Source organism: Oreochromis niloticus, linkage group LG6 (assembly GCF_001858045.2).
Source record: "Oreochromis niloticus isolate F11D_XX linkage group LG6, O_niloticus_UMD_NMBU, whole genome shotgun sequence".
Lineage (NCBI taxonomy): Eukaryota > Metazoa > Chordata > Actinopteri > Cichliformes > Cichlidae > Oreochromis > Oreochromis niloticus.
Window position 1 is genome coordinate 33,024,950 of NC_031971.2, and position 26,607 is coordinate 33,051,556.

At 38.1% G+C, this 26,607-nt stretch overlaps 3 protein-coding genes across 3 annotated transcripts; all 3 read right to left on the bottom strand.

The window, feature by feature from the left end:
- Positions 1–605: 605 nt before the first annotated feature.
- LOC100708553 (stromal membrane-associated protein 1) lies at positions 606–8,627 on the bottom strand. Its single transcript, XM_019359616.2, has 10 exons — positions 8,330–8,627; positions 7,732–7,865; positions 6,595–6,680; positions 6,406–6,481; positions 6,142–6,204; positions 5,944–6,019; positions 4,007–4,134; positions 2,951–3,167; positions 1,966–2,303; positions 606–1,265 (listed from the first exon to the last, which is right to left on the bottom strand). Exons 1-10 carry the CDS (start codon positions 8,445–8,447, stop codon positions 1,131–1,133), a joined length of 1,371 nt encoding a protein of 456 aa, XP_019215161.1. The 5' UTR covers positions 8,448–8,627; the 3' UTR covers positions 606–1,130.
- Positions 8,628–9,055: 428 nt separating this feature from the next.
- cenpk (centromere protein K) lies at positions 9,056–16,460 on the bottom strand. The gene is made up of 10 exons (XM_005458529.4): positions 16,357–16,460; positions 16,035–16,124; positions 15,229–15,285; positions 13,444–13,507; positions 13,277–13,323; positions 13,109–13,191; positions 12,856–12,954; positions 12,065–12,200; positions 11,931–11,984; positions 9,056–9,733 (listed from the first exon to the last, which is right to left on the bottom strand). The coding sequence occupies exons 1-10, from the start codon at positions 16,357–16,359 to the stop codon at positions 9,578–9,580; spliced, it is 789 nt and encodes a 262-aa protein (XP_005458586.1). The 5' UTR covers positions 16,360–16,460; the 3' UTR covers positions 9,056–9,577.
- Positions 16,461–22,944: 6,484 nt separating this feature from the next.
- Positions 22,945–25,489, bottom strand: lbx1b (ladybird homeobox 1b). The gene is made up of 2 exons (XM_003453824.5): positions 24,820–25,489; positions 22,945–24,346 (listed from the first exon to the last, which is right to left on the bottom strand). The coding sequence occupies exons 1-2, from the start codon at positions 25,145–25,147 to the stop codon at positions 23,859–23,861; spliced, it is 816 nt and encodes a 271-aa protein (XP_003453872.1). The 5' UTR covers positions 25,148–25,489; the 3' UTR covers positions 22,945–23,858.
- Positions 25,490–26,607: the final 1,118 nt, after the last annotated feature.

Consider the following 26,607-nt stretch of genomic DNA (forward strand, 5'->3'; position numbering starts at 1 on the left):
AAACACCTCACGTGAGGCTGTTCTTGCTTTGCAAAGTACCTACCGTCTATTTTTCAGTCCATCTTGATGATAAAAATGTGTATTTCGCAGCTACAATGTTCTCTTCCCATGTGACTGTTGCACACAGTGAACTGGTCCGCTTGAAGGGGTGGCTCTGGGTGTGGTTCAGTTGGTCTCAGGAATAGTTTGCATGTAGTGTAATCAGTAACCCCACCCAAGTGTGAAAAGCCAACGAAATACATCAAATCAGGAACTTCAGTTTAGTTCATGATTTTATGAACTTTGGGCCTGAATGCTTTGCCCAGGATCGAGAAGCACTATAGGAATGCAGACTCGTGGATTTGTGAAGAGGGACACTTGTGCTTCATCTGTGTACAAGGCGAAAGTGCTTTGTGTGAGTCCGCTAACAAGAATGCATCCAGGGTACATGTTGTGAAGATTATTAAGTTCACTGTGTTTATTTTTAGGGCCACAGCAGAACTAGATCAAATGTTAGACAAATGTGAGAAATAAAAGTGGGCGTGCCCCTGCAACAATTACATTTCACCAATTTGAGACATAAAAAAAAGTTGACATCTGTTTTACAGAACACACGTCAAAGGAAATTATTTATTATCACTTTAATTTTATAGGGGAACCACAAGTACTTTAAAAGAAGGTTATACAGCGCTGTACATCTGGGAGCAGTGTCAACTGACCTCATAGTCATACCCTTCTCCCTTTAAATACTATTCATTTAAATGTTCTATAATCTTATAATGATACAGTGATACAATAAAAGCTTGTTTAACTGGTCCTGCAGCTTTTCTGATATGTCGATGTTGATGATGGGACTGTTGTTTCCTTGTCATTTTTTCCAAAAAAGGAAAATAAAAGTTATGATCAAAAACCATACGACAGGCAGAAACTGCCAGGCTGTAATCCTGTATGACTCCCAATTCACTCACACAATAGAGAGAAAGAGAGACAGAAAAGGGAGAAGGAGAGAGAAAAAAAAAAGAGAGATACAATTTTCATGTTCTGAAGGCTGGTCCGTGATTGAAATGGGCATCAGTTCATAGTGAGGTACGGAGAAGCACACCCTGCAACCTCGACTTTTACTCTGCCCAACCACCGACCCGCATGAAGGCTCACTTCCATAGCTGTGTGCTCAGAGTCTGGCCAGAACCGGTGGGAGCCCACCCGCCCATAGCTGACGGAGGATGACCAAAGGCCATCTGACCACCTGCACCATTCAGAGTCAGCCCTGACATCTGCTGGTTGACCTGGGGATGTTACAGAGGTTAGTGTGAATAACACTAGAGCAGGATCACCTTCATCTGACTTATTACCACGCCTTGCCTGGATTAGAAATAATCACTGAAGATTAACTGGGACAACATTATACTACTACCCATCCACCCGCTAGTAGTTCATTACTGAAGTTCTGACTGTGTCCCAATTCCACCCTGCGTGCTAACTGTAATAAAACTAAATAATGTAATGTTTTATGCTAATAATAGATTAGTCTTTACAGCTGTGAGCAGCTCCTACAATTTCTGTGTATACTGCATTATGGGAAATAATTGTGTACAGACAGCATGCAATTTTTATAGCATGTGTACAAATTGCTTTGAGTTTATCTTCAGTTTGTCTTTAGTCTTCAGTTTGAGTGTCCACACTTACAACTAAATTACTTCCAGTATATATTAGGGATTTAGTGCATAGTTACAAATCTGCTGCATGCTTGTGCTGCCATCTAGTGAATACTGGATGCTCTATCTCTACAAACTGTACAGTAGAGGGCTTCACAATGGACTATTGTGCAATGCACCAACTCTTCTGGGTGTGGTCACATTTGAGGAAAAAAAAAAAAAGTCTCCTGTCACTGTGACATACTTGAAACCAGTAGCACAAGTCTTAACATGAGGTCTCTTGTTAAATAACCGCACACAATGCTGCAGTACAGCTAAGCTATTTCCTTACCTGACCCATGTTCCACTGAGCCTGCTGGCCAGGCTGGATGGCGTACATGCCCTGAGCAGGCATCATGCCTGTAGGCATTGCACCACCCTGTGGTCCCATCATCCTGGGGGCCATGCCCATCATACCAGTGGCTGGCGCGTTCCCCATGAAGCCATTAGGCATCGTCATCCCAACCATCATTCCTGGACTGGGCCCCATCATGGGTGCACCGCTCTGAGCCATCATGGCACCCATGACAGTAGTGGGTGGCATGGCTGTACCCATACCAGGGAAGGCCTGGTAACCAGCTGCTGCCTGGACAGGAAACTGCATCTGAGAGGGGCCCATGAACATGCCAGCTGAGAGGAGGCAAGAACATTAAAAAAAAAAAACACAAGTTAGTTTTTGAGGTATGGAACTGTTTTGAAAACTTGCTCGTGTGTTTTAAGGAGTCTGTTAGTTAAGCAGGAAGATAAGTCAGAAAAGCCCTGTGAGACTGAGCTGCAAAATACAGGTATCTACTTGTTCCTTGTGGATCATGTGATGTCATATTTGCATGACTTTAGCAAGCAAAGTATTAGTCAAGGGCAGTGGTTGCCAAAGTGTGGGCTGTGGCCCTCTGGTGTGTTGTTAAGGTACTGCAGGTAAAAGGAGACAGTTTACAATTTTTTTTACAAAAAAGAAACTGTTTCATTTTCAATTCAGTGGATCAATGACCTGAAAAGACTGCACTGCATTTAAAAAACAAATAAGAATCCAGGGTCTCTGCATCTTCTAGCTCATCAATGGCAGGGAAGGAATTGCAGCTATTAGGTGACATAAGGAGAGCCGTTAATGTAGACTAATGTAGTCAATCTGAACAAACAAATACACGAAAAATCTAAAATAATCCAATAAAAACAAAAAGGACTCAAATTGAATTTACAATCAAACCACCAATACTTCAATATGTAAAGAAAATATGGCACTGGTATTATTTCAGTTTGTGTGTAAATGGCGTCCTCACCGGTGGGGGCCTGCTGGGACATGCTGTTAGTTCCATACAGAGACAAGATGGAGTCCTTGGACAGAGGCTTCTTGGCTGCGTCATCAGCTTTAGTGGTGCTACTGCTCTCACTAAACAGGTCGAGGTCTCCCTGTAATGACCCTGAGTTGGCTACTCCTCCTGACACTCCAGCTGCTGGAGCTTGTGTCGGAGTGCTTGCCGAGTTATTGGAGCTCACCTGGAGGTAGGAAAGAGATTGAGATGTTTAGAAGATTTAAGGTCCGATGACAAAAAAAGCACCCATTTTTGTGACAAATCTATGGCTCACACAGTTTTATTGTGTGCTGTACAAACACAACTAAACAAAATTTACAAACTAGCAGACAACTACCATTACCAAACAGCAGTAGATCTATCAATAACAGTATTGTTTGGGGGGGTCTTGTGAACTTGACAGTAACTTTGCCAGTACTGCAAACAGCTACAAGCTGTTGTCTGGCAAATATATAGGTATTAAAAAAACGTAGTTGCCTCTTTTAGCCATGTATAAATGTAGATCATAAATACAAAATGGGCCTATTGAGCATGATTACTCTGAATAATTCAGCTGTGATCTATTAGTGAGCTGTTAGTAGCCAACACCCCCTGAAGGCTTTGTCTCTATAATATAGGTAACAAAAGATAATTATTGTTTGATTAAATTTACTAAGGATTAATATATTTAAATCTTATACCTTACCGATAAATTCTTTGATTAATCAAAATCAATGAATGTGGTGATAAAAAATAAACACTGCATTAAGCCCCATTTCAATGTTAAGTCAAGAGTGCCTGATTTACTGCATTCATATTCTGAAGTGTGTTTCTGCCTCTCTTTCATTTAAACTCACTGTCTCTCAGTACTGGTGTTGCTGTCATGTGGGCTATTGACGCTGATGGTTATCATTTGCCTTTTTATTTTTTACTGCACATTTAATTTCAGTTTTACAACCAGGCAACAGTGACTGTTAAGCCCTGCTGAGCAATAATCGGAATTTGGATTTAAATCTGAACTGGGGAATGCTTTCTCAATTTTACCTGAGAAAACTGAGCTGTGGATGTGGAGGAGGGCAGGGGATTGGAGACCATGGGGCCGAATATATCCAGGTCATTGTTCTGGCTTGTGCTCGTGCTACCGTTGTTAGCTGATGCAGCTGCTGGTGCGTCTGTGACAGAAAGAAGGAAAAATTTGTTTTACAGGTGGAACTTAAAAAAAAATACATCAGGAAACAATAGTTCCCACTACCCACTGACCATTTCCTGATTGTGGTCTGCATTAATTAAAAGATCTTTTTTTTTTAAAGTTCAGGAATATAATCCTTATAGAACGGGCTAATTGACATAGAAAGAGTATTAAAAGTGTACAGAACTGCTTTCATGAAAATGTGTTTTCTTTTATTTTTTAAATATTCAACTGTAAAAACCTCCCACAGCTACAAAGCTGCCCACGCAGTGAGAACAACAGCTAGCGCAATAAAAAATTAATCAGCTTAGCCCATTTAGCTCACTAGCCACAAAAGAAAAATAACAGTAAACATGATATCCAAATAATGCAAGCAACCCTTAAGCCAGTCAAAAACACAACACCATCTTCTTTTAACTGTAAATAAAGGAAGCCTCTTTAATAAAATGAATTATTCCTATGAACCAAAAACCGATCATAGCTATAATGCTGAAAAAAATTAAGAAGTACATAAATTTTAAAGCAAGAACTAACGTGAAGATTTCACAGTTTGATGACAAAGGTGCACACTGTTCAAACAAAACAGTTGAACATTAAGACAGAAAAATCTACATAACTTCCATTTCCATTCACATCAGAGTTCCTCTTGGCTCAGAATGAGCTTTTGGGGAGTGACTATTTATGCAAACAGAGCTTGTCCTCATACTGTAAAGGAAACAAGTATGTGTTTATGCATTCTCCTTTATTTCTGACCATTTGAGAAATCGAAGATGTCAAAAATGCATTAATAAATGAAAAATAAATTCTACAAAAGACAAAAAAGGTGCTTTAGTTAATAGCTCTTTGGAAAAAGATGCTAAAATCTATCCATGCCAGAAAACCTTGCATGTACTAAAAGACCCACTTTAAGTGATCTAGCAATCAAGCCAAAAGAAAACCTATACTTGGTGCAAGTATGGCAGAGATATCTATGTTGTGCAATCCAGTGTTGCCCCTTCTCCTAACAGCATTTAACGTTACCATTTCCACCATTTCCTGCTACACTTACTTAATACTGATCCAACAAAAGTCATACTCTAGATAAACATCAAGATTTAAAGTAGAAACAAGAAGTTACATGTCTGCTGCAGCAGCTGAAGCACTTCCTCTTTTCAACTCAAAAACCTTGCAGTGGTTTTTAAATTGAAAGCAACAGAAATAACAGCACAGCCACAAGTAACAGCAGCGTGTTGAAAAGACGTCAGCGCTGAAGTGGTGTTGCTATCTATCATTTACAAGTGAGATGATGTAGTTGCTGTGTTACAGATATGCTGATAGGTGACACAACCAAACCCTTTAAATATGGTACTTTCTCTCTCCTCCATTGTTTGGTAAACACACGCAGAGCCACATGTTTGAAATGAAAACATGGCACAGCTAAGGGTGGAGACGATCTTTCACGCTGAACCAAAAAGTAAACAATCTCAGGTAACACCACAGCATCAAGATGCAGAGCTGAGCAAAGTGTAGAGGTAATCACCATCACATAAACAGTGATTTTACAGTGTAAATTACAGTGTATTTTGATTGCTAAATGTCATGTACTACATGCAGATATCACCTTGGAAACTTATGTATACTTAAAAATGAAAAACAAATAAACTCAGACATATTAATTAGCCTAATTCCACACACAATATATTAGTCAGAACTTTCCCACAGCACATTCTACTCTCACTAAATCCCCCAATAAGGATTCCCTCTGGCGGTAAATTGATCTGTGGTGCTAAATTTGAATCATTTTCACACTCACCAAGGCCTAGTAGGTTCACAGAGGGTTCTGCAGTCTTAGCAGGGCTGATTTTGGGAACTGGCTTGGACTCTTCACTCTTTAAAAAAATGAAATGGTTGTAAAATTCAAAAGCAGAACAAACTCAGTGTGGATAGGAAAACAATGCTAAAGGGCATATTGAGACAGCTTTATTATTACTGGAATACATGCGAGACTTACCTTGGTGTAAGATGACACCTTGGTTCCTCTGTCAGGCTCCCTTTCTTTCTTACTATCTTTTGGCTGATAAAAAAAATAATAAAAGAAAGAAGAATACGTGAGTACAAAACATTATGAAGATCTAAATCAGAGTCAGAATACTTTATTATTAACTAAGGAAATTATGTGGGTTACATTTGCTCCAAGATAATAACAGTAACAGACTAAACTTAGAAAATAATACAATAAATGAATAATTTCATGAAATGTTTAGTTGATACGTACACTGGTGCCATTGGTCACATTCTTGCTGTAGTATTTCTTCTTCTCATATTTATCCCTGATGAAGAATTCCACTGCTCTGAGGTCAGGGTTAAGAAAAAATAAAACTCCAAGAAAAGGGAAAAATGGTTAAACATATGCTGCATGGCACTTTTTTGTTATATTTGTGGATTTGCTCTAAGCAAAGGATACTGGTCTGTTTGAGGTCTTCTGAAGCTATCTGGAAGGTTGGCCTCATAAAGCTGCCTGGCCTTGGTATTACCCATATCCTGTATACTCTGAAGAGAAGACAAAGATGTAAACAAAATGGATAACGTTAGGATACAGTGTACATTGGGGCAATCAATTGACTAAGCACATGATATGTTCGCTTATCACAAATATAGCACAAAAGATAAAAATGGGTGTACAATACGTTATGTGGCACTTTTCAGATATGAGAAAATAACCCCCAAGTGATAAGACAACTTATGCAGTTTGACTGAATAGTTCATATTGTTAAGGTTAAAAATACTGCACCCACATGACAACATTACATTAGTCAGTTTTGGTTTTAGTCGTTGACTGATGTTGGACACCAATATGTCTTCAATATTCCTGGCAATTAAGTATTTAACAACACAAGCCTAGATATTTTGAAGCTGTCATTAAAATGTCAACTAGTTGTTAGCATGACAGCAAGTTCACTTGTACAGTAATTTGCAGTTTAAAGAGTGGTTATTAAGGTAAATTCCAAATGACATAAATGAAGGGTATTGATAGTCCTGATGACAGTGCATAATGAAAATTAAAGCTTAACCCACGGACAAGAAATGAGGTCTTTAGCCACTGAACAGAATTTCCTGTTTTTGTGTCTGGCAAGTTCACCGAGTTTACTGGAGTGCAAATGAAAAATCAGCAATACTGTAACAGCTTTGAATCATCAAGGAAGGTTACATTTAGTGGAGAACACATATGCCCTATCCAAAAAACATTTCACATGAGTTTCGAACCATATTTGTGCTTATTGTACATAAAAAAAAAAGGATTAGAGAACCAGTAACGGAATACTTGGCAAAGACATTTAAATGTCACATTTAAAAAAGGAGAACCGCATTGAGTTCTTGTGTTCATTTACATTTTCTTCTTTATTTATTTTCAGTGTAGAGAAGTTATGGTACACCTTTAAGTTGTTTTGCATTTTCTGCATTCATGTTGTGCCAGTAAGCAAATCAGTCCAAAGAGGGAGTTAGACCCAGAGTCCCTTGACCTCTCAGCCCCCAGGGCTACTGCCCGGTAGGTCAGTTCAGTAATGCACACAGGAAAAGTGCAAAAACAAGAAATCAGTACCTGGATTTGTTCTGTTGTCCATTGGTCCAGGTTGACTGATTTCACTCTGGATATGTGCACTCCCAGGTTCCTGTGGATGCCAGCACACCGGATGCAGATAAATACCCCCAGATTCCAGGATGCCCATCTTGGACCTGTTAATGACAGTTAAACCCAGTTTGGGATGTGAAGATACAAAAACGCCCGAATAAACACTCAAACATGCTAGTCTTTGTTGTGACTTGAAACGTAGGTTGCAAGTTTTACATTCTTTGTCAATGATCTAATTTAAGAAGAAAAAAAAAAAGTTGGCTGAAGTTTCTTAGAAAGACCTGACACGGTTTGTTTACCGCTTGCAAATCCCGGTAACTAAGCATACGGCGACGAGGGAGAAGCCCTGTGGGGAGCTTATGTAGCTTTAGAGAAGTTAGCATGCTGGTTAACCACTTAGTTTAGCTTAAAGGGAAGAATGTCAGGTGACTAGCTTGGGCCAGTTAGCTAAGCTAAGCTAAGAAGCGCGGATGTTATATTGTTAGTTACCGTTACTGTTTGATTCTGAATGAAACTGCTAACTTTGTACAGTTAAATAATAAAATCGCCGACAAAACGAACACCGCACCTTTCGCCTCGCAGTCGGCGCAGTACTTGTTGTCTTCCTCTCTCAGCATTTTGGACAGGATGGCCTGGTGCTGTTCGTTGAGTTTTTGGGCCTTCTCTCTCTCCGAGCGTGTCGCCATGGTATCGGCTTTGATCGGGCAATCTTAATTAAAAGAATTCAAATTTATTCAGTGGTCAATCGAGAAAAGTTTCCGATAAAAATAACATAATCAGAGGTATGATCGCCTCCGACAGGGATATGAAAACACCCGGAACCGGAATCGCTTCTCCGCCCACAGGTATTCTATAGCTGACGCGGCGGCCTCACCGGATTGGATGGGAAGCGTGACGTTGTATGACGCAAAACGTTTCTGACGAAATAATTTTAACAATTTTACCAAGAAACTGGAAGCTTAGCCTTAAAAGCAAGGCTCTAAAAACAAATCTCTGCAATAAAAAAAAAAAAAATAAAAACCCCGTCTAAGTATTTTAAGTATGCGGTAGCTGCAACCATTGATCATTGCATATATTGTGTTTTGTGTGGACTGAATGCACGATTTCACTTTGTCAATTCGTATTTTTTTTTCCTGTATATTGTTTGTAAGTACAAACATAGTTTTAAACATTTTCATGAAGAAATGATCACCTCACTAAAACATTTACATTATGCTAGTTGTTTTCGTACAACAGTATGAAGATACCCAGAGATAATTTCTTCGAAACAATGATTACATAGCAACACCACATCTAAAGTTTCCAAATTTATTAAACATGGACAAGAAAATGTATAAACCCAAACAAAATATACACACACACGCACACACCCACACACAGAACATTACTGAACATATTTTCCTAATTTTCAAACATAATGGAAAACTGTTAAATGAAACTAAAATTAAGATCAATTTAATATTACGCTGATAAATATGAATTCTCATGAAAAACAGACATGCACACGGGATTTCTAGAAACACATACTTTGGATAAAACACTCATACATTTGAATACATAAAAACAGAACTAGAAAAAAAGGTGCGCTTACAAGACATTTTAACTAAACAGTATTTAAGAAGTCTAAATAGACAACCATAAAAAAATATGTATATACAAATGTTACACATGCATATAGTAAATTCAGGAACGCCCTAGCATTACTGTTTCCCCACCACAGACTTCCTACTAGCTTACAAAAACATGCATAATGATTTCCCTGCACAAGCAGACTCAGTTTAAGCACAGTGCTTTAGATTTTTAATGCACCAGTGCTTCAGAAAAAGGTTTCCAAGCGAATCTTAAAGTTATTCTCATGGTGTCTCACTGCAATTCCATAACGGAGCAGCATCTCTACATACGGTGGCCAGAAAGTGTCATCTATCACCACATAGGGGTCGTGCGGTGTGTTCAGAGCCTTGTTCATGAGAATCTGCAGGTTTATAAAAAGGGAGATGAAGACCAGGGTGAAGCATATTTGCAGTAAAGGTACAAGTTTAAACAGTTTTATAAGTTTAGAGTTTTATTTTGCCTTTACTTATTGAAGGAATAGGTGATGGCCACTAAAAAAAATATAGGATATTTACATGATTATCAAGAATAGAAACATTCAATCACAGAACAAGTTAAAAAGAAAAAAATCACAAAAGCTGCCCTCAGGTCTAAAGGTTAGGTTGATATCATGCCTTTTGGTACACATCAGCTTTTGCCGCCATGTATGATCATCACTGTGAATCGATTAATCACTACACCCTCTCTTTTATAGCACTTATGTCAACCTTTTTGTCTTTTCACTTTGATAAACAAAAGCAGCATGACACACCCACACAGTCCACATAGGTCAGACCTGCTGCTTTCTTTGCACTTGTGTGGTTAAAATAGGGCCTTAAACAGCATCTCTATAGAAAATTTAACCATTAACAATGGGTTTTTATAATTTCCAGTTCCACAACAGCAAACAAATGTAGGACTAATTTACATGCGACTTGTCGACATAAGCTGTTAATAATTAATAATTACACATATTTATTCTACTATAATAGGTCAAATATCTGTTTTGTTAAATGCCTCTCCTATGTGCACACCTCAAAAGGCATCCACCTGAACAGTTAACAACACTGATGCTACCATCAAGCATCGTCCCAAGAAAAGTAGCCATTAAGAAAAGAGCCACAGCTAAAGAACCACATCTCTTAGGATATGTTTTCCATAAAAGTTGGCGGAGTGCCAGCTCTTTCCTCGAGGTTAATAACTGGGGTTTTTATCAGAGATAATAAAATTATCTTCAGCAAAATCTATCATTTAACTCCATGTCTAGCATACTGTTCAGTCACCTAGAAAAGTGTCAGTGGTTGATGTAAAAAAAAAAAGAGGAAACACTATGTGTGAAGCTATCTTTAAAACAGAAGTATTTCAAATATTGGGATGAAAATTTGCTTTTTTTTTTCCTGACCAATGTTTTATTACTCCATTCCCTAATGTAATTCATCCCACCTTGAACTCATCTTTCACTCCTACCACACACCTCACCAAGGTCTGGCTGTGCTCGCACCAGCCTCACATGACTTCCTCATCCTGTACCACACTTCCTCTCTTATCACCCTATCATACCCTTTTTGTAGATATACAAACACACAGTACAACTCCTTTTGACCTTCAATATTTCTCCATTAATACTCTTAAAGCAAACATTGACTCTGTAGTGCTATTTCTGGGCAAGAAGCCATGCTGCGGCTCACCAATCATCTCCTCTCTTCTCAACCTAGTTTCGAAAACACTTTCCCATATATTCAAGGCATGCCTCATCAACTTTATCCCTCTATAATTGCTACAGAGATGCACATCACCCTTGTATTTGAAAATCTGTAGTCCATTCCTCAGGGATCCTCTTACTCTTCAGGATTGTGTTTTCTCATTTTCTTCATTCATGAGCTCCTTCAGGCGCTCACCACACTCTCTTCACTTGTTAGCACATTTCCATTTCTGTGATAACGTCTTACATATCACATCACATGCTTTATACAAGTCATTTTCTCCTTTCTTAGTGTCCAGCCTCACATATAACTCAAGCCTTGTACTTTGCCACTTCTCTCATTGCTAACCTCCCAGCACTCATCCATTTTCTTCATCTCCCTGACTATCCCAGTCTTTCTTTGCTAACCTCTGCATTTGAACAGATTTTTTTTACTTCCTCCTTCCAAGACCAAGTGTCCTTGTCCTTTTTCTTCTGTCCACAGGATACCCTTTGGGCGGTTTCCCCCAAGACCTTAGCTGTACTTTGCCAGCCATCTGGCAACACTTCCGTACCACTGACAGCCTGCCTCAACCCCTTCCTGCACTCTCCACAACATTCTTCCTTCTTCCACTTCCCTTCACTCGCTTCCTCTTCTTGATGCCCGAAGTCATCATACAGACTACCATCCAATGCTGCCAAGCTACATTCTCCTCTAACACCAACACAAGGGGCCTCTATATGGTCCATCTTTCCTTTCACATTTCTCTCCTCAATATCAAACCTCATCACCTGTTTCATTCACCTACATGTCCAAAGCCAAAGACTGAGATTTTTTTTCGATTACATAAAAAAAACTCGAGTTAAACAGTTAGTTTTTTAGTATGAGAAAACTCACCTCCAGAATTTCATTGAGTGAAATCAAGTTTTCATGAATCTCATGTGGAACGTTCTGAAAATTAAGATAAAAGACTGTAAGGTGCAATGGAGCTGTAATAAGGCACTTTTCACATGCAAAGCCATAATCTACACCTTCTTCTTCTTGTTTGTACTGGAATCCTCCTGAGGGAGAGGAATGTGCTTCTCCAGGATGTACCCCAAGGTCTCCATCAGCCTTTCCTGGTAGACCTTCATTTTCTGTATTTTTTCCTTGATGTCCTGCAGTACCCTGTGGAATGCATGCACATGCATCAACATTTTACTCTTCTTCTGAGTTTATAAGTTTTAATTTCCTATTTTTAAGATTAGGCTTTCATTTTTGCTAAAGCCTATATTAGGGCTGGATCAGGTGATCCTGAATCCTCCCTTAGTTATGCTGCAATAGGTGTAGGCTGCTGGGGGATTCCCATGATGTAATGAGTATTTCCTTTTCAGTCACCTTTCTCACTCACTATGTGTTAATAGACCTCTCTGCAATGAATCATACTTGTTATTAATCTCTGGCTCTTTTCCACAGCATGTCTTTTTTTCCTGTCTTGGTTCTCTCACCCCAACCGGTCGCAGCAGATGCCCCCGCCCCTCCCTGAGCCTGGTTCTGCCGGAGGTTTCTTCCTGTTAAAGGGAGTTTTTCCTTCCCACTGTCACCAAAGTGCTTGCTCATAGGGGGTCATACGATTGTTGGGTTTTTCTCTGTATGTATTAGTGTAGGGTCTACCTTGCAATATAAAGCACTTTGAGGCGACTGCTGTTGTGATTTGGCGCTATAGAAATAAAATTCAATTGAACTGAATTAATTTGTATTACTCTTGAAGCATTTTGCTCTATTCTGTGTAAATAAACACCTGATCTCTTTTGGTTTAGTGTGACGCTGCCATCCTACTCACGTATGTTCTGACAACTTCTCCTTTTCAATTTGAAGTCGTTCATTGTGACCACTGGCAGCAGCCAGCATCTGTTTATTCTCCTCCAGCCATTTTTGTTCACTAAAAACAAACACACAAGCATCACATTTTCACAACTATACACAAAGAATATTTCTGGATGGTCTCCTTTATTCTATCCTGAAAGGCATCCATAAAACCAGAAGAAGGAGAGGAAGTAACGTAATATGTACAGTGTAACAAAAGGGTTACATACAGTTCCATAGTCTCTTTCAGTTTGTCTCTTTTGGCTTCATAACAGGAAGCAACCATCTCAAGTTCAGAGCACAGCTTGTGCATCTTTGGAAAAAGTAAAGATTACACAAAGTAAGTAATGCATGTAAATTAACAAAAGGAATAGTTCACTGTTTACACTTAACCACACCTCTTCTTTTCCTGCTTCAAGCAAAATCTTTGGATTTTCTGCCAGCACTGCATGAAAAATAAAAAAGGTCAATTTTATTAAAAGATAAAGTACACAACATTTATGATTTATTTCTTTATTTTTTTTAGAAACCTGAAATCACCAATTGACCAGAACCGATAACTTACATTGCGGTTCCACTGTCGACCACTGCTTCAGCTCAGCTTCTGTTGCAATCAGTCTTTTTACTGACTATAGGAGGAAAAAAAGTCACGAGGAATAGAAATTACAATGATGAGCCACAGTGAAGCTGTCTGACATCAAATAAAACAAACACAAAACTCACTTGATCAGCAGCTACTCTTGGTTGCTCCCTGATTTACAAGGAGTCGGCACAGCAGGTAGCTCTCCAAATATTTAATTTGGCAGGTTTTTACACCGGATGCCCATCCTGACGCAACTCCAAAGAGATATGCATCTCCTCCCGGGATCAAGCAGGGGATTTTTTTGCTTGTTAAGCAAATGTGTAAACCACTACACTATGGAGCCAAGGGTGCATTTGACCAGCATTTGACCAGTCATTAAATGCTATGTTATTGCCAGCTGGAGTCTCTAACCTCACCATTTAAAGCACACTCAGTTGTTCCTTTTAGTGTTGCCACTGCTGATGCTTACAATGTTTACATTTTAGCACTAATGAGCTGTTTATGGCTATACAAACTATTAAAACAAATTGCTCTTTTTGTAACGTATCTTGCCTCTGTAAACACCTTTCACATACAACATGTTTATGATTAATGCTAATTTTGAGCATCACTGAAAAACCAAAGGTGCCATCTTGGCGTCTTCATTAAATTATTTTGTGCAAAATTCATATGTCCTGTACCCATGATACATGTAAAAGATATTAATATTAATGATGCAAAGATTGTGAAATGCTGGGCTGGTAGCTGCTTGAAATTTGCAGTATGGTTGATAATTAATCCAATGTTTTGTTGTCATTTTCTATTATTTAGTTTTTGTTGTTCATTTTCTCGTTTGTGTTGGGAAAATAAAGAAACCTCTTTGAATGATCACATATAAAGACAAATTTGATGCTGTACACAGGATGCTGTAATGTACTGGCTGCAATTGATTAATATATTTTATTTGCTGATCGGCCAATGGAAGCCATTGAGGCAACCATCATCTAATTAATCAGCACATACGTAAAGAAATGCCAGAGGTGTAACAATTTTGAAAGCCAGACCAAAACTGCAACAAAAGAGTTTGCAATACTTTATCACAGTTCCAATTTACGACACAAACTACGAGACAAAAGCTCCTAATTGCTCCTAATACATGGGTATCAGGCTATTAGGAGATATTAAAAGCTACTGGAGCCTAAATAAAGTAGGTAGGAGTATTAGTATGGAGATTAGCGTGGTTTATCTGGTGAAAATTGTAATGTTTATGCATCATTCAGGTAACAAACTGGAATTACTCACATATCAGGTCTGGGGTATATATATATATATATATTTTTTTTTTTTTTTCTTACTGATTTTTTTACCCCATTAAAGAAAAACTGATAAATGAAAACCATGTTAAAAAATATGAATTTTCTCAGATATTTAAAATCAAGAATTTCCACATTTTTTTCTGTAACATTAACCTCCTAGGACCTGGCGCCCACATATGTGCACATCACATTTTGGGTTGTCTAGACCACACTTCTAAATTTTACTCTACAAGGGCCTGATATCCACTTACGAGGACATTATACTGCCACTGTTCTATCGAAATTTAAATTGAATATCCTCTTATATGGATATCAGGCCCTTGTAGAGAAAATCAGGTAAAAAGATAATTCTTTGTTTTTACATTCATCAGGTCCCAATCAGCCCAAATAGAAAAGAGAAAGAGGTTGGGTTTTAAGAGGTTAAAGCAGAGAAAGTAATGAACAAGTGAACATTTGGAAACAATCATCTCACCTGTTCTTGTGGATTCTCACAAAAATCTGGCTCACACAGTATAATCTCATTCTGAAGCTGTAAGACAGAAACACAGTTTATCATTTTTACCCTTTCAGTGAAGTTTAATATGGCCTAATATCACAAAGTATGTGACAAAGGGCTAGAGAGAAATTATCTACACAGTAACAAGATTTAAAAACATATTTACATATGTGATGCGATCAGATTTTGGTTGGTTCTAGTTTACTAGCCTAGTCGACTATTTTGATTCTCAGAAGAAACGTGGTTCAAGAAAAGTTGCGGATCTTGAATGCATCGATACTGAAACCTAATGATGATTACCTGAAAGAACCAAATCTAAGATACAACATAACAGGTAAGAGTGTTACCAGCCAAACAACAGAGTATAGGCCTATCATATAAGACTATGAAAAAAAAACATTTAGTTTCTATTCATAGTATTTTTCTAATTATACAAGAAAGTGGAAAAACTGTACTGAATTAAAATGTAGTAACAAATCTTGATGCATGCTCAATCACCCAGTTAAAAAATGTAGTTTTCAGCAGGAGAAATGTTTCATCACTAATCCAAGTGACTTCTTCAAGAACAGAATCAACTTTTTGAATTTTATTTATGTAGAAACATTTGAGTGAAATTAAAAATGGAAAAAAAAAAATCATATCAACATCAGTAATATATTTCTCACGTTGTACCACTACCTGGTCACCCCACTTGTTGCAGTGGCTCCATACTATCCCAATCCCCCCAAAACAATATGTATGGCATGACAAAAAGTATTTGGACACACTGGATCCACATGTACCTTTTCCAGCTGCGCAAACTGCTCCTCACACATGTCCAGCAGCTCAGACTGGGCGGCCTCTGACAGCTGCGCTGCTGCCCGGCCGTCTGCCTGAACACGTAAACAACAAACACGCAGATTTGTGTACGTTTTAATCTAAAGAAAAACTGGAGCGATGCAAGTAGGTACAATTTCTTCTAAAGCTTGTTAGCTACAGGCTAAGGTGAAAAGTTGCATTTACGTAAACGCACGTTAGCAAGGCATTTGAACATTATATGATATCGTGTGTTATATTAAGCACGTGTAAATAACGAGAGTTATTTTAGACGACGATCAGTCTTACCATGTTTAACAACAGTTCCCTACTTCACGGACCACAACACTAGACGCTACTCGCTTTTCAAAATACCGCCAACTTTGATGACGTATCATCCGCGACAGAAAGGATGTTGGTGAGCGCCATTGTTGCGCTAAAATGCGCAAGCTTGTTAAAACGTTTGGAAATGAGTTTTGCGTAGTTTTAGATCCCACCAGGTATCCGTTTTCCCAAATGAAAGCAAGGGTAAGTACTGAAACATCTTTACAGAGCCATGAACACCGAGGCGCTGTTTTTCCCTCTTTAATAAAAAAAAAAAAATACATAAAAAGTCTGAACCCTACTGACTATCAACCAAAGCAAAAAAACATTACATGGTAAAATTAGTTAAAAACAAAACAAAACAAAGCATTGAATAATGAAGAATTAAAATAAATAAAATAAAATGGATAATTATTGATTAAACGTGTCCCAAAGGAGGGCCACATATGTTAGAGGGAAAAAAAATACTCTTTTTTTATTTATACCAACTACATTTAGATAGATGCTTATTTATTGCTTACTTATTTTATTAACTCCTTCTCAGTGACAACATCAAATTGCCACTGGGACACTGACACAATTATGTAGGATCAACTCAGAAAAAATTGATTAGACCATTAGGTACAATGGGCTGTTTAAGTGTTGATTGTCTCAGAACTCTTGCCACAGGAGTTGGTGTTTAGCATTTGTTCATAATGAGTATACTGAGATTGCTAAGATGGGCAATGGCAATACCTGGTGTTGAGAATGGTTCAGAAAACTGCACGGTAACAGGCCTGACATGTGAAATTTTACTTGTCAACAATAAGGTTGTCAAATCAACGAGAAAACATATATATATGTATCTATGTGAATAATGATTTATAATCTATGTTCTAATGTCAGATAAAATGCTGACATATTGAAAAACAAACTAAATGTTTATGAAAAAGCATTTTTAGTTACTGTAACTGCCCAACTTACCTACATATGTTAGAACAGGTGTGTTTATCAGATATTCTAATGGTTCCTCTTAATAAATGTCTTTATATTATTAACATATTTAATAATATTTTAATATTTTCATTTATTTCATATATAGTAAATATATTTTTCATTATTCTAAATGTGTTTATATATGTGATGTGTGTTCACATGTGCTCGATTATGTTTTCATGTGCATGTTAGTAGGCTCCTTTCATCGGCACAAGAATGCATACAAACACTAACTAACGTGTACACATGAAAATAGTCATATACACATGAGATCACAGACACTGAAAAGGGAGAGGGTGAAAAAGAAATGGTGATAAAGAAGTGATCAAATGTGAAAAACGCTGAGGTAAAGTAGCGTGAAACTAGTCATTACAGCATATTAACAAGAAAACAACAGAATGGAAATAGAAAGCATGTCTGGTTGTGAAAGACCAAGAAATACAATCTGTGTGTAGTGAGAGGATGAGGATGAGGTGATTGTTACATTTTTGATGAAACCAAAGTTTTAATGTTATTCACATGCAATGTTAAATTATTGCACGTGGTCTAAAGTACCCAAGTTCACACTACATAAAATATCCAGTATTATATAATTTAAATATATATAATTTATATAATTCAAGATGTTAGGCAGGCATGCTCTGTTGAGGTTTTTAAAGCTAAGCTGAAGACACACTTGTTTACCTTATCTTACATGTCTTAACTCTATGGCTTTTAGGTTTTAAATGTTTTCTTCTTTTTATTTTGTTCTTAATCTCTCCTTTTTATTTCTGTTCTTAATTTGTACTGTGTCTCTTATCTGTATTGCCATCAGTTGTACAGCACTTTGCTTGAAGGTGCTTTATAAATAAAGTTATTATTATATTATTATTATTATAAATATGACAGTTAGCACTTTTCATAGGTTCATATCTTGACTTTTACTTAAGCACCACTTGACCTGCTCAAATCTACGAATACCATTCATTAACCTACAAACATACTTTTTATACTTTGAGTGCTACAATTGTGGATTTTCACTTTATGTATGCTTTTGAAAGAATGGCTTATACCTGAGGTATTTCTATTTTGAAAATATTAAAAGATCAACACTCATAGTTCTTTCAACACGCAAGGCATGTGTGTAGTATTAATATCGTTCATTATTCCAAGAGCATGTCAGGGTAGAAACTCATTAGACGGATTTTTACAAGGTGAAGATGTAGTAAGGCTGCAGGAAATGAGGATTGGTTTTATGCAAGTGTAAGAAGTAAAAGAAGAAATCTGTTATTATCCTGAATATGGCATCATTAGCTCTTCAGTAAGTCTGATAAGAGATATTCACTGAAAGAAAGGCTTAGAGAGTCAATAAGATATAGGAATCAGGTTATTAAATTCATACTCATCTAATCAAGAAATTACTATTTTTATGTTATTATTTACTTATTTTATTTTAATTTTAAAAAAACAACACTATTTTCTTAAGGATGATGGAGGTTACATGCTCAATATCTGCTCCCTTTTGAATCTTGCTTTATGTCTTTTTAGATACTGTTTACCATTACGATTACATTCCATCTCTAATTTTATGTTTTCATTACAAGTCTTGTACGAACTGTTTCACTTTCACCAGCCTGATTTTGATCATTCAAGTAAAGCAATCTAAAGATATGTATTATATTTGACAATTCAGTTGCAGCTTTATAATATACACACACTCTCATACACACACTCTTTCATACACACACAGACACATTACACACAGCATGGCTGGTTTGCTGCTCAGTGAAGTGCAGGTCACTATCCCGTTGACACCAGCAGGTGTCTCTGTTTGTCTCAGAAGCTAAGCTGGAGCTGGCTGCAGCTTGTAGCCTGTCATCATCTACACTTTTTTTTTAAAAGGATGGCTTAAAATGGCATGTAACGGTATGCATAGTAAGTTTGTTTGTTTTGCTTTTGTTTTGCTTTTTGTTCACCCAAATGTATTTTGACCTCATATGATTAAATGATGAGGTTTTTAGAATTGGATGAGCTTCCAGATGACTTTAGTGAAAATGCACTTTATGCACTTTTTTTCCAGTTGTAGTTTTTCATGCTTTGTTCTGTGCACCACATAGAAATCATCAATATATGTGCTAAATTACTCCCACCTGAGGCAACAGATCTAACATTTTCTTTACTTTATCCTTCATCCTCCAGGGACATATATTCATGTGCTGCTAATGGATTTTATGATTATTTTTAATGTGTAGAGGAGTTTCTTTACAGCATTTTTTCTGCTTAAAAAAATACTTTCAAAAAGTAGATGCTGTTGGAACATGATCACTAGCTGAAGAAAAGCTCCACAGTAAACACTTCATGAATCATTTAATTTAATAACTCCTACATTTTTTCAGGTAAAGCGGTCTACATGGTTTATAATTTATCTACCTGCAGACTTCTGATTACCTTATAGATGAGTCACAGCGCTTAACTATAATTGCAAAACATTTTTGAAACTCTCCTTTCTCCTCCATAAATCATTCACCTGTGATCTGAAGCAGCCTTTTGAAAACCCAGCCTTGTGGCAATATGTAAAAATCTTTATTATTCTAATTTTATTCTAATTCTAAGAATGCAAAATGTATAAAATGCAGTACTTGATGCAGCACTTCTCTTCTCTGCCACCCACTTCTCCCATTCTTGTTTATTTATAAGGCACAGAAAGGTTTTTCTGTTTGGTTCTCTTTGAGTTAATGTATCTGTACATTTGTTGCAAAACTCTGGATTAGCAATTTAGTCCAAGTAAGCCGACTGACTCTTTCTGGCTGTTTGATTATAGTACAGTGGACAAACAGCAGAAGCTAAGTCAGACCAAATATAGTTGATGTTTTCTTGCTACATCCCCGAATTCACACAGCCTTGATTATTTGAATGATCAACTAGAATTTGATTAATATGCAAATTTCTGAACAAACCGTTCCATTTGAGCCTTCAGCGCAGCCTAATTAATCAACAGTTAAAGGAAATTAATACATACATCAATTCTGTCAGGAGCATGCTTAGTTCAATCGCCCGTAAAATTGAAGTTTGAAGTATTAACTGGCTCCACAGGAAGGCTATGATTAAAACTCTACATTTTGGCTCTATTTAGATATATAGAGTCATTTAATTCAAGCCAAATATCAGGTCATTTACAGATCTCCTTTTTAATACTTATTCAACAACAACAACAACAACAACAATAATAATAATAGAAATAATGCATTCAAGGATTATTTGAAGCCTATGGATTCAAATAATTAATTTAAATAATCAAACAATAGATTTAAAAAAATCTTTTTCTTCTAAGTTAGTGTCATATTTTTAGATGACAACAAGGTGGTAAACATTAAACAAGTTAATTTCAGTGCTCTCTTAGCTGTCACCTGACTATTGCCTCAAATATTAGTGTACACTTTGCCCCTGACACTGTTTTCCACAAGGTGCAAATAATAAAGGAGAGAGTATAAAAAGGGGAGGGGAAGAGATGAAAAGAGAGAGGGCTGTACTATTGTTTCAGTAGGGACTCATGCATCAAACTTCAATTTTCCGGACGATTGAAGTAGTGATTTTTTCTATCTTGAAGTGAAATACTGAAATACACTTAAGACCTCCAGATTAATTACCACGAAGTGGTCCCTCAGACTGTAGTATTACTTATCACCGGGCCCGCCTGACAACCCCTCATAAAATAAGCAAGTGAAATCCATAAACTTACCTGCCTTAACACTCTCTCCCTTCATAAATATGCTTGATTCAGAATAGGCTCCAGAGCACGCACATAGGCACCCTCCCACCACACACACACACACACACATACACACACAAAATAAATTAAAGACTGACATGTTCATATTTGCAGATCAATTTTCAGAATAATTGAACTGAATTGATTTTTTTTCTTTTGGAGGTACTTTTCAATTGAAGTGTTGTCTAGAATTTAAACCTTGATAAATACTATGTACAACACCTTACCGCCTTATTTTGCATGTATAAAGCACACATAATCTTTCTATGAATAATTTATAAAACAATATAATGCAGTTAGGAGAATATTCCGTGAATTTTACAGTACAATATTTGCCAGCAATTAAAATTTCTTCTTTTGTGCATATTCTGTGTTATCATCAGCGTGTTTATTAGGCTACAATTCAATATCAGTTTATATATCAGCTTCCAGTTTGTCCACTTGAGCAGTTATACTAATAAACACTTGTATTTGCTCCCTGTTATAAACCGTACTATTTATAAATGCAGTATAAGGGCATTAAAGCAAATGTTAGGCTAATGATTATTTTTTTAAAGACTCTAATTTATCTGCAGAGAATTTACAAAAGCTTTGGTCACATTAACGTCTCCCAGGCCTATAAACTTATTTAGCTTATTTAGGTTGACTTGGTTAAAATAAAAGTAAAATATAAAAAAGCAACCTCTATAAAACATCTAACAAGAAGACAGCTCTACTTATCGTTTCTGTTAACAAAGAGGGTTAAATGGGAGTTTGCCTTTTGAGCTTCTCTTCTGGACACTCTTTCTTTCTCACATCACCATGTTTTCAGCTTCATTAAACTCCTTAAAGACAAAAGAAATAAAAAGGCAGGCTAAGAAAAAAGAGATGAGAAGAAAACAAACAAAGGACTCCCTAACCAGACTTTGGCATAAATGTCACAGCCCAAACTCTTTATGGCTCCCTACTTAACATTAAAAACACTTCCAACAAAAATCCATTTCTTGTTTAGAAAACGTTCTTGGACAGAAGTCAAACATATTATTCCAAAGCTAAAAAGCGCAGAAAGACAAGCGGCTCTCAAAAAGGGGCAGTTTCATTGTAATTCATTGACTTGTTCAAAACGCCAAGCAAAGAAAGGGGCTAGACATTAATAGCCGCAGATGCCCTCATGAAGGGAGAGTCTATGTAGGCATTATGGCCTTTGTTCGCACCCAGTTAAACTGTTTAAAAGGAGGGTTAACTCAATCCATCAAATTGTCTGAAATTGTGAGGAAATTTCAAAAACCATATGGCTTCCAAACGTTTGCGTCCTTTTTGTGCGGTGGGACACACTTGTCTCAGTATTGCTGCCTGCGGGGGACCGGCCCTGCTCCTTTGTGGCTCGTCCCATCAGGGAACGCTGCTCATTTGTCCCCACTTTTCATGCTTTACGCTCAAAATTACAGCCCAGTCCCGCAGAACAAAAAAGGTCTATAAAGGCCCGGGGAAACTGGCCCAAAACTTTGTGTTTTTGTGGCTTCCTCGTCTTTTTTTCTCCGGCACCAGATTTGTGTTTCTCACATAAATTTTTGCCACGAATGGAGAAACACGTCTAAGGGTCAAGAAGCCACGATACGCATTTAGGATGTGAAAGGGGATGTGAGATTCCGGGCCACAAAATGTTTAGAGCATCTTAGTAGAAAAGGACACAAAGGAACAAAATAGTAACTCTAAATAGGCCGCTGTTGATGAGCTTACACGCCCAGATTTGGCAAGGGGAGCCGTTTCTAAAATCATTTTTCTGCCCTCAATAAATAAATTAAAAGGGGCTATTATATCCACAACAAAAACCTAAACAATATTTCAAGAACTGCAACATAAAAGAATTATTCAGAAAAGCCATTTTATTCCCATAGTAGCCTATATACATTACAGTCTGTGCATTGGTTTTCAAATAATGTCCTGATTTTAGAAAGGCACTTACAGGTGTACAAAACATAACAAATTTATAACTGTAAATCTATTGTATCCAAACAATAAATCTAAAAAGTAGCTTGTCAAAATCACCGCAATATCAACCGCTGTTTCTCGCCATCGCTCGAGCATTTCCACAAAACGCGTTGTAACTGTGAGTGTCCGAGTTTTGCCTTTCCGACCGTCATCATCATCTTCATCATGCACTGCAGCATCGGGACGCAGAATATGAACTGAAGCCAGGGGTTACAGTCAAATGATAATGATAATGGAGAGGAGAAGAGCCGGCAGTGACAAAGTGACTGAATCGCGATTTGGCTCACAGAAAATACAAAAGCAATTAAATTAAAAAAGTAAAAATAAATAGATAATGATCACAAATCAAATCATGCATTTACATGCAAAAATATGGAAAACTGGAGCACTTCACTGTGATGTGAGGGGACAGGGCTATCGGGAAAAGCAATAAAACAATGTGTGTGTGTGTGTGTGTGTGTGTGTGTGTGTGTGTGTGTGTGTGCGTGTGTGTGTGTGTGTGTGTGTGTTGGTTTATACTGTAAAAAAATAAGTTATGTCATTTCAGACCATATTGCTTTGATCGAAAGAAGTAACAGTTTGCTAATGAATACATTGTAAAATATCACTGCATAATTCTTGTTCTGTGTTCATGCTTCACTATGAATAGTATCTGTGCCAATATAAAAGTCATTACATTTTGGTACATGTTCCGAGATATGGTATACAATATAAGCAGTAAGTTACAAGTCCTCCGCGGGATTATTTTATCGTCTTTTTGTGTTTCTTGACCTTCAAGCTCCTCGATGCGCCATCAGTCATCCACATCAATCTCCACGTCCTCGTCCTCTGAGCACTCTTTACTAGTTGTGTGGTCTGAGAATGGAGACAGCGGCGACGTCCTCAGTTTCTGAGCGAGCTCGTGCTCCTGCTGGCCTCCCCGCGCGGGGGACTCGGCTCGCGGGTGGCCCAGCGTGCCATTGGCGCATTTCTCCAGGTCCGCCAGTTTGGCGAGCTTGTCCAGTGGGACCTGGCCGATGGCCTTGGCCGACTCCACGTCGGCCTTCATCTCCTCCAGGTCCCGTTTTAGCTTGGCTCTCCGGTTCTGAAACCACGTGATCACCTGCGCGTTTGTCAGGCCCAGCTGCTGAGCGATCTGGTCCCGGTCGGCTGGGGACAGGTACTTTTGATACAGGAAGCGCTTTTCCAGTTCGTAGATTTGGTGATTGGTGAAAGCCGTCCGAGACTTCCGACGCTTCTTCGGGGTGGTTCGCTGGCCGAACAGAGTCATCCCATCCCGGCCTGTGAGGGAGAGGAGAGGCTGAGTGAAAATCATAGATAGATATAGGTGCAGGGCGTTTTCTTCACTGCTGCAGTATGCGCGTATAAGTACCCATAACGCAGACATAACAACGAAAATGATGCTGTCTTTGAAACAGAAATGCCTCTCAGTCCTTGTGGGAATAGGTAGACAGTTACAACAATATTACACAGACACCACTGGGAAATACTGAACATCAGACAATTGGTCTTTCTCTTTACACGAGGCCATAAAATTAAAGAAAGGGCTCTGGTGATAAGAGCGGCCCAGGAAAAAATAACGTACCTTTTTTAGATACATGTGAAAAGGAAAATATGCGCACTTAAATTGGAAAAGAGTGTCTCGAGCTATTGAATAAACACGTTTGAGCGGATTTTTTGTTGTTTAAAAATCTAGTTCCAGGCGTATTAGTCAAAACGTGTTTGTCGTGCTTTTTTTCATCTTCTAGATTTACCTTCGGCAGCCTGCAAAACGCTGACTTCCAGCCCCTTGAAGGTCTTGCTGGCCAGCTCCTCCAGCGCGCAGAGCGGGGAGGTTTGGGTGAGGAGTCCCCGGTTGGACAGAGGGATGCTGGAGGGACGGTGTTTCTCAGAAGACGAAATTAGATGAGCTGTGCCGCAAATTGTATAACTTCGTTTCACAGACGGTTTGTTCAGGATGTCCTCAATGCTGAATGGGGTCAGCGGCTTGTTGGAGTTGGCAGGAGGCGGCAAGTGGTCCAGCGGACTTCGCCTCCTGTTTTCCACTGCATCACATTTGGCGACTTCTTTGGATGTCATCATTGGTTGTACGCAGAGTTTATAGGACTTGGTTGAAGTATTAAGCAGTTACAAACGAGCGAACGTATCGAGGGAAAAAAGTCACATAACAGTTTGGAGGTAGGAAAAAAAAACAAAGATAAGGAGGGGAGATTGAGGGAAAGAAAATCTTATTCCAAAATGGGATGCGTTCAAAGTGTCGATCCTCGCGAGCAGCAAGTCCGCAGGAGTGAGATGCCTCCCTGAAAATGGCGAGGTCCAAAGAGTTGACGATTACTAACAAGTTATCATTGATTGGTGGGTAATCAATTATCTCCAGTGGCACTTTCGCCCTCTTCCCTTTCACTCTTTGACTATGTTGCAGTCCAGTGCAGGGCTTTTTGCAACTGGGGGTGTCCCATTAATTAGGACGCATGGCTGGAAGGAGGAGGAGCCGGGCGGAATTATAATGCTTTGTGCTCTTATCATCTTTGGTCTAATTTAGTCGTGTGGTGAGATACCAGAATAGGTATATGGGATAAATAAGGGGAAGCTCAGAGAGAGGGAGAGGAAGAAAAAGGAAGAAGGGTTGAGAGACATCAGAATCTTTAGCCAATTTTAACGCTTTAAAAGTGAAGTTCAGCAGCAGGTTTGTTTAAAGTATTTGGACTATTTGGATGGTTAAAAAACAACAAAAAACAAGTCGACTCAGTTACAGATTCCGCAGCTTTAGTCAGAAGAATACGTTCCTCGACCCAAAGCGTGGATGATCCTTTGTTTTGTAAAGGTAATGTAGAGCTGGGCTATATATCAGCTCTGATGATACCTCCTCTGGGGCGAGATAGAAGGAGCAGCATGCATCCCTCTCAGCAACGCCAAATCCGGGCCATAACTCAGGCGAAAAGGCTCCTTTTATATCTTCCGAGAAATATTTCATTTCCTCTCAAATCTCCTCGCATCCTCCAGGTTTGACAGAATGGGTTTATTTTGGCGCTGGACACAGATCGACGGCAGGGTATTTTGCATAGTGCGGCAAAGTGTTTGTTTTAATTTAGAATTAAACTTCAGATTTTAAAGATGTGGTTTTAAAGGGTAAAAAAATCGTTTTTTGTTTCACTATAGTCTGTTTAACTTCTCCTTTAGTCCTTTAAATGAACAAAGTTAATTACAAATACATTGCGGATAGGGGAATTTTAAGTCTATTAGTTCTGTCGCTATTAATTGCGTATCATGTTTGTTACAATAAAAATCAGTATCGTGGTGATTATAGATTTCGGTGATGGAAGTCCCTGTAAAATACTTTAATTTATGATCATATCTAGAATTATGAAGGTGGTGGTGCAGAGAGAAAATTAGTACAAGATTGGTGGTTTTTTATATTTGGGTTTTTATTTTCAGCTGTTTTATTAAATCCTTAGGTGACTGTGTTTTCTAAAATTACCTTATTATTTTATCTAGGCAGCTTGCATTGGCAATAACGGTATATTCAGGTTATTATTTATATC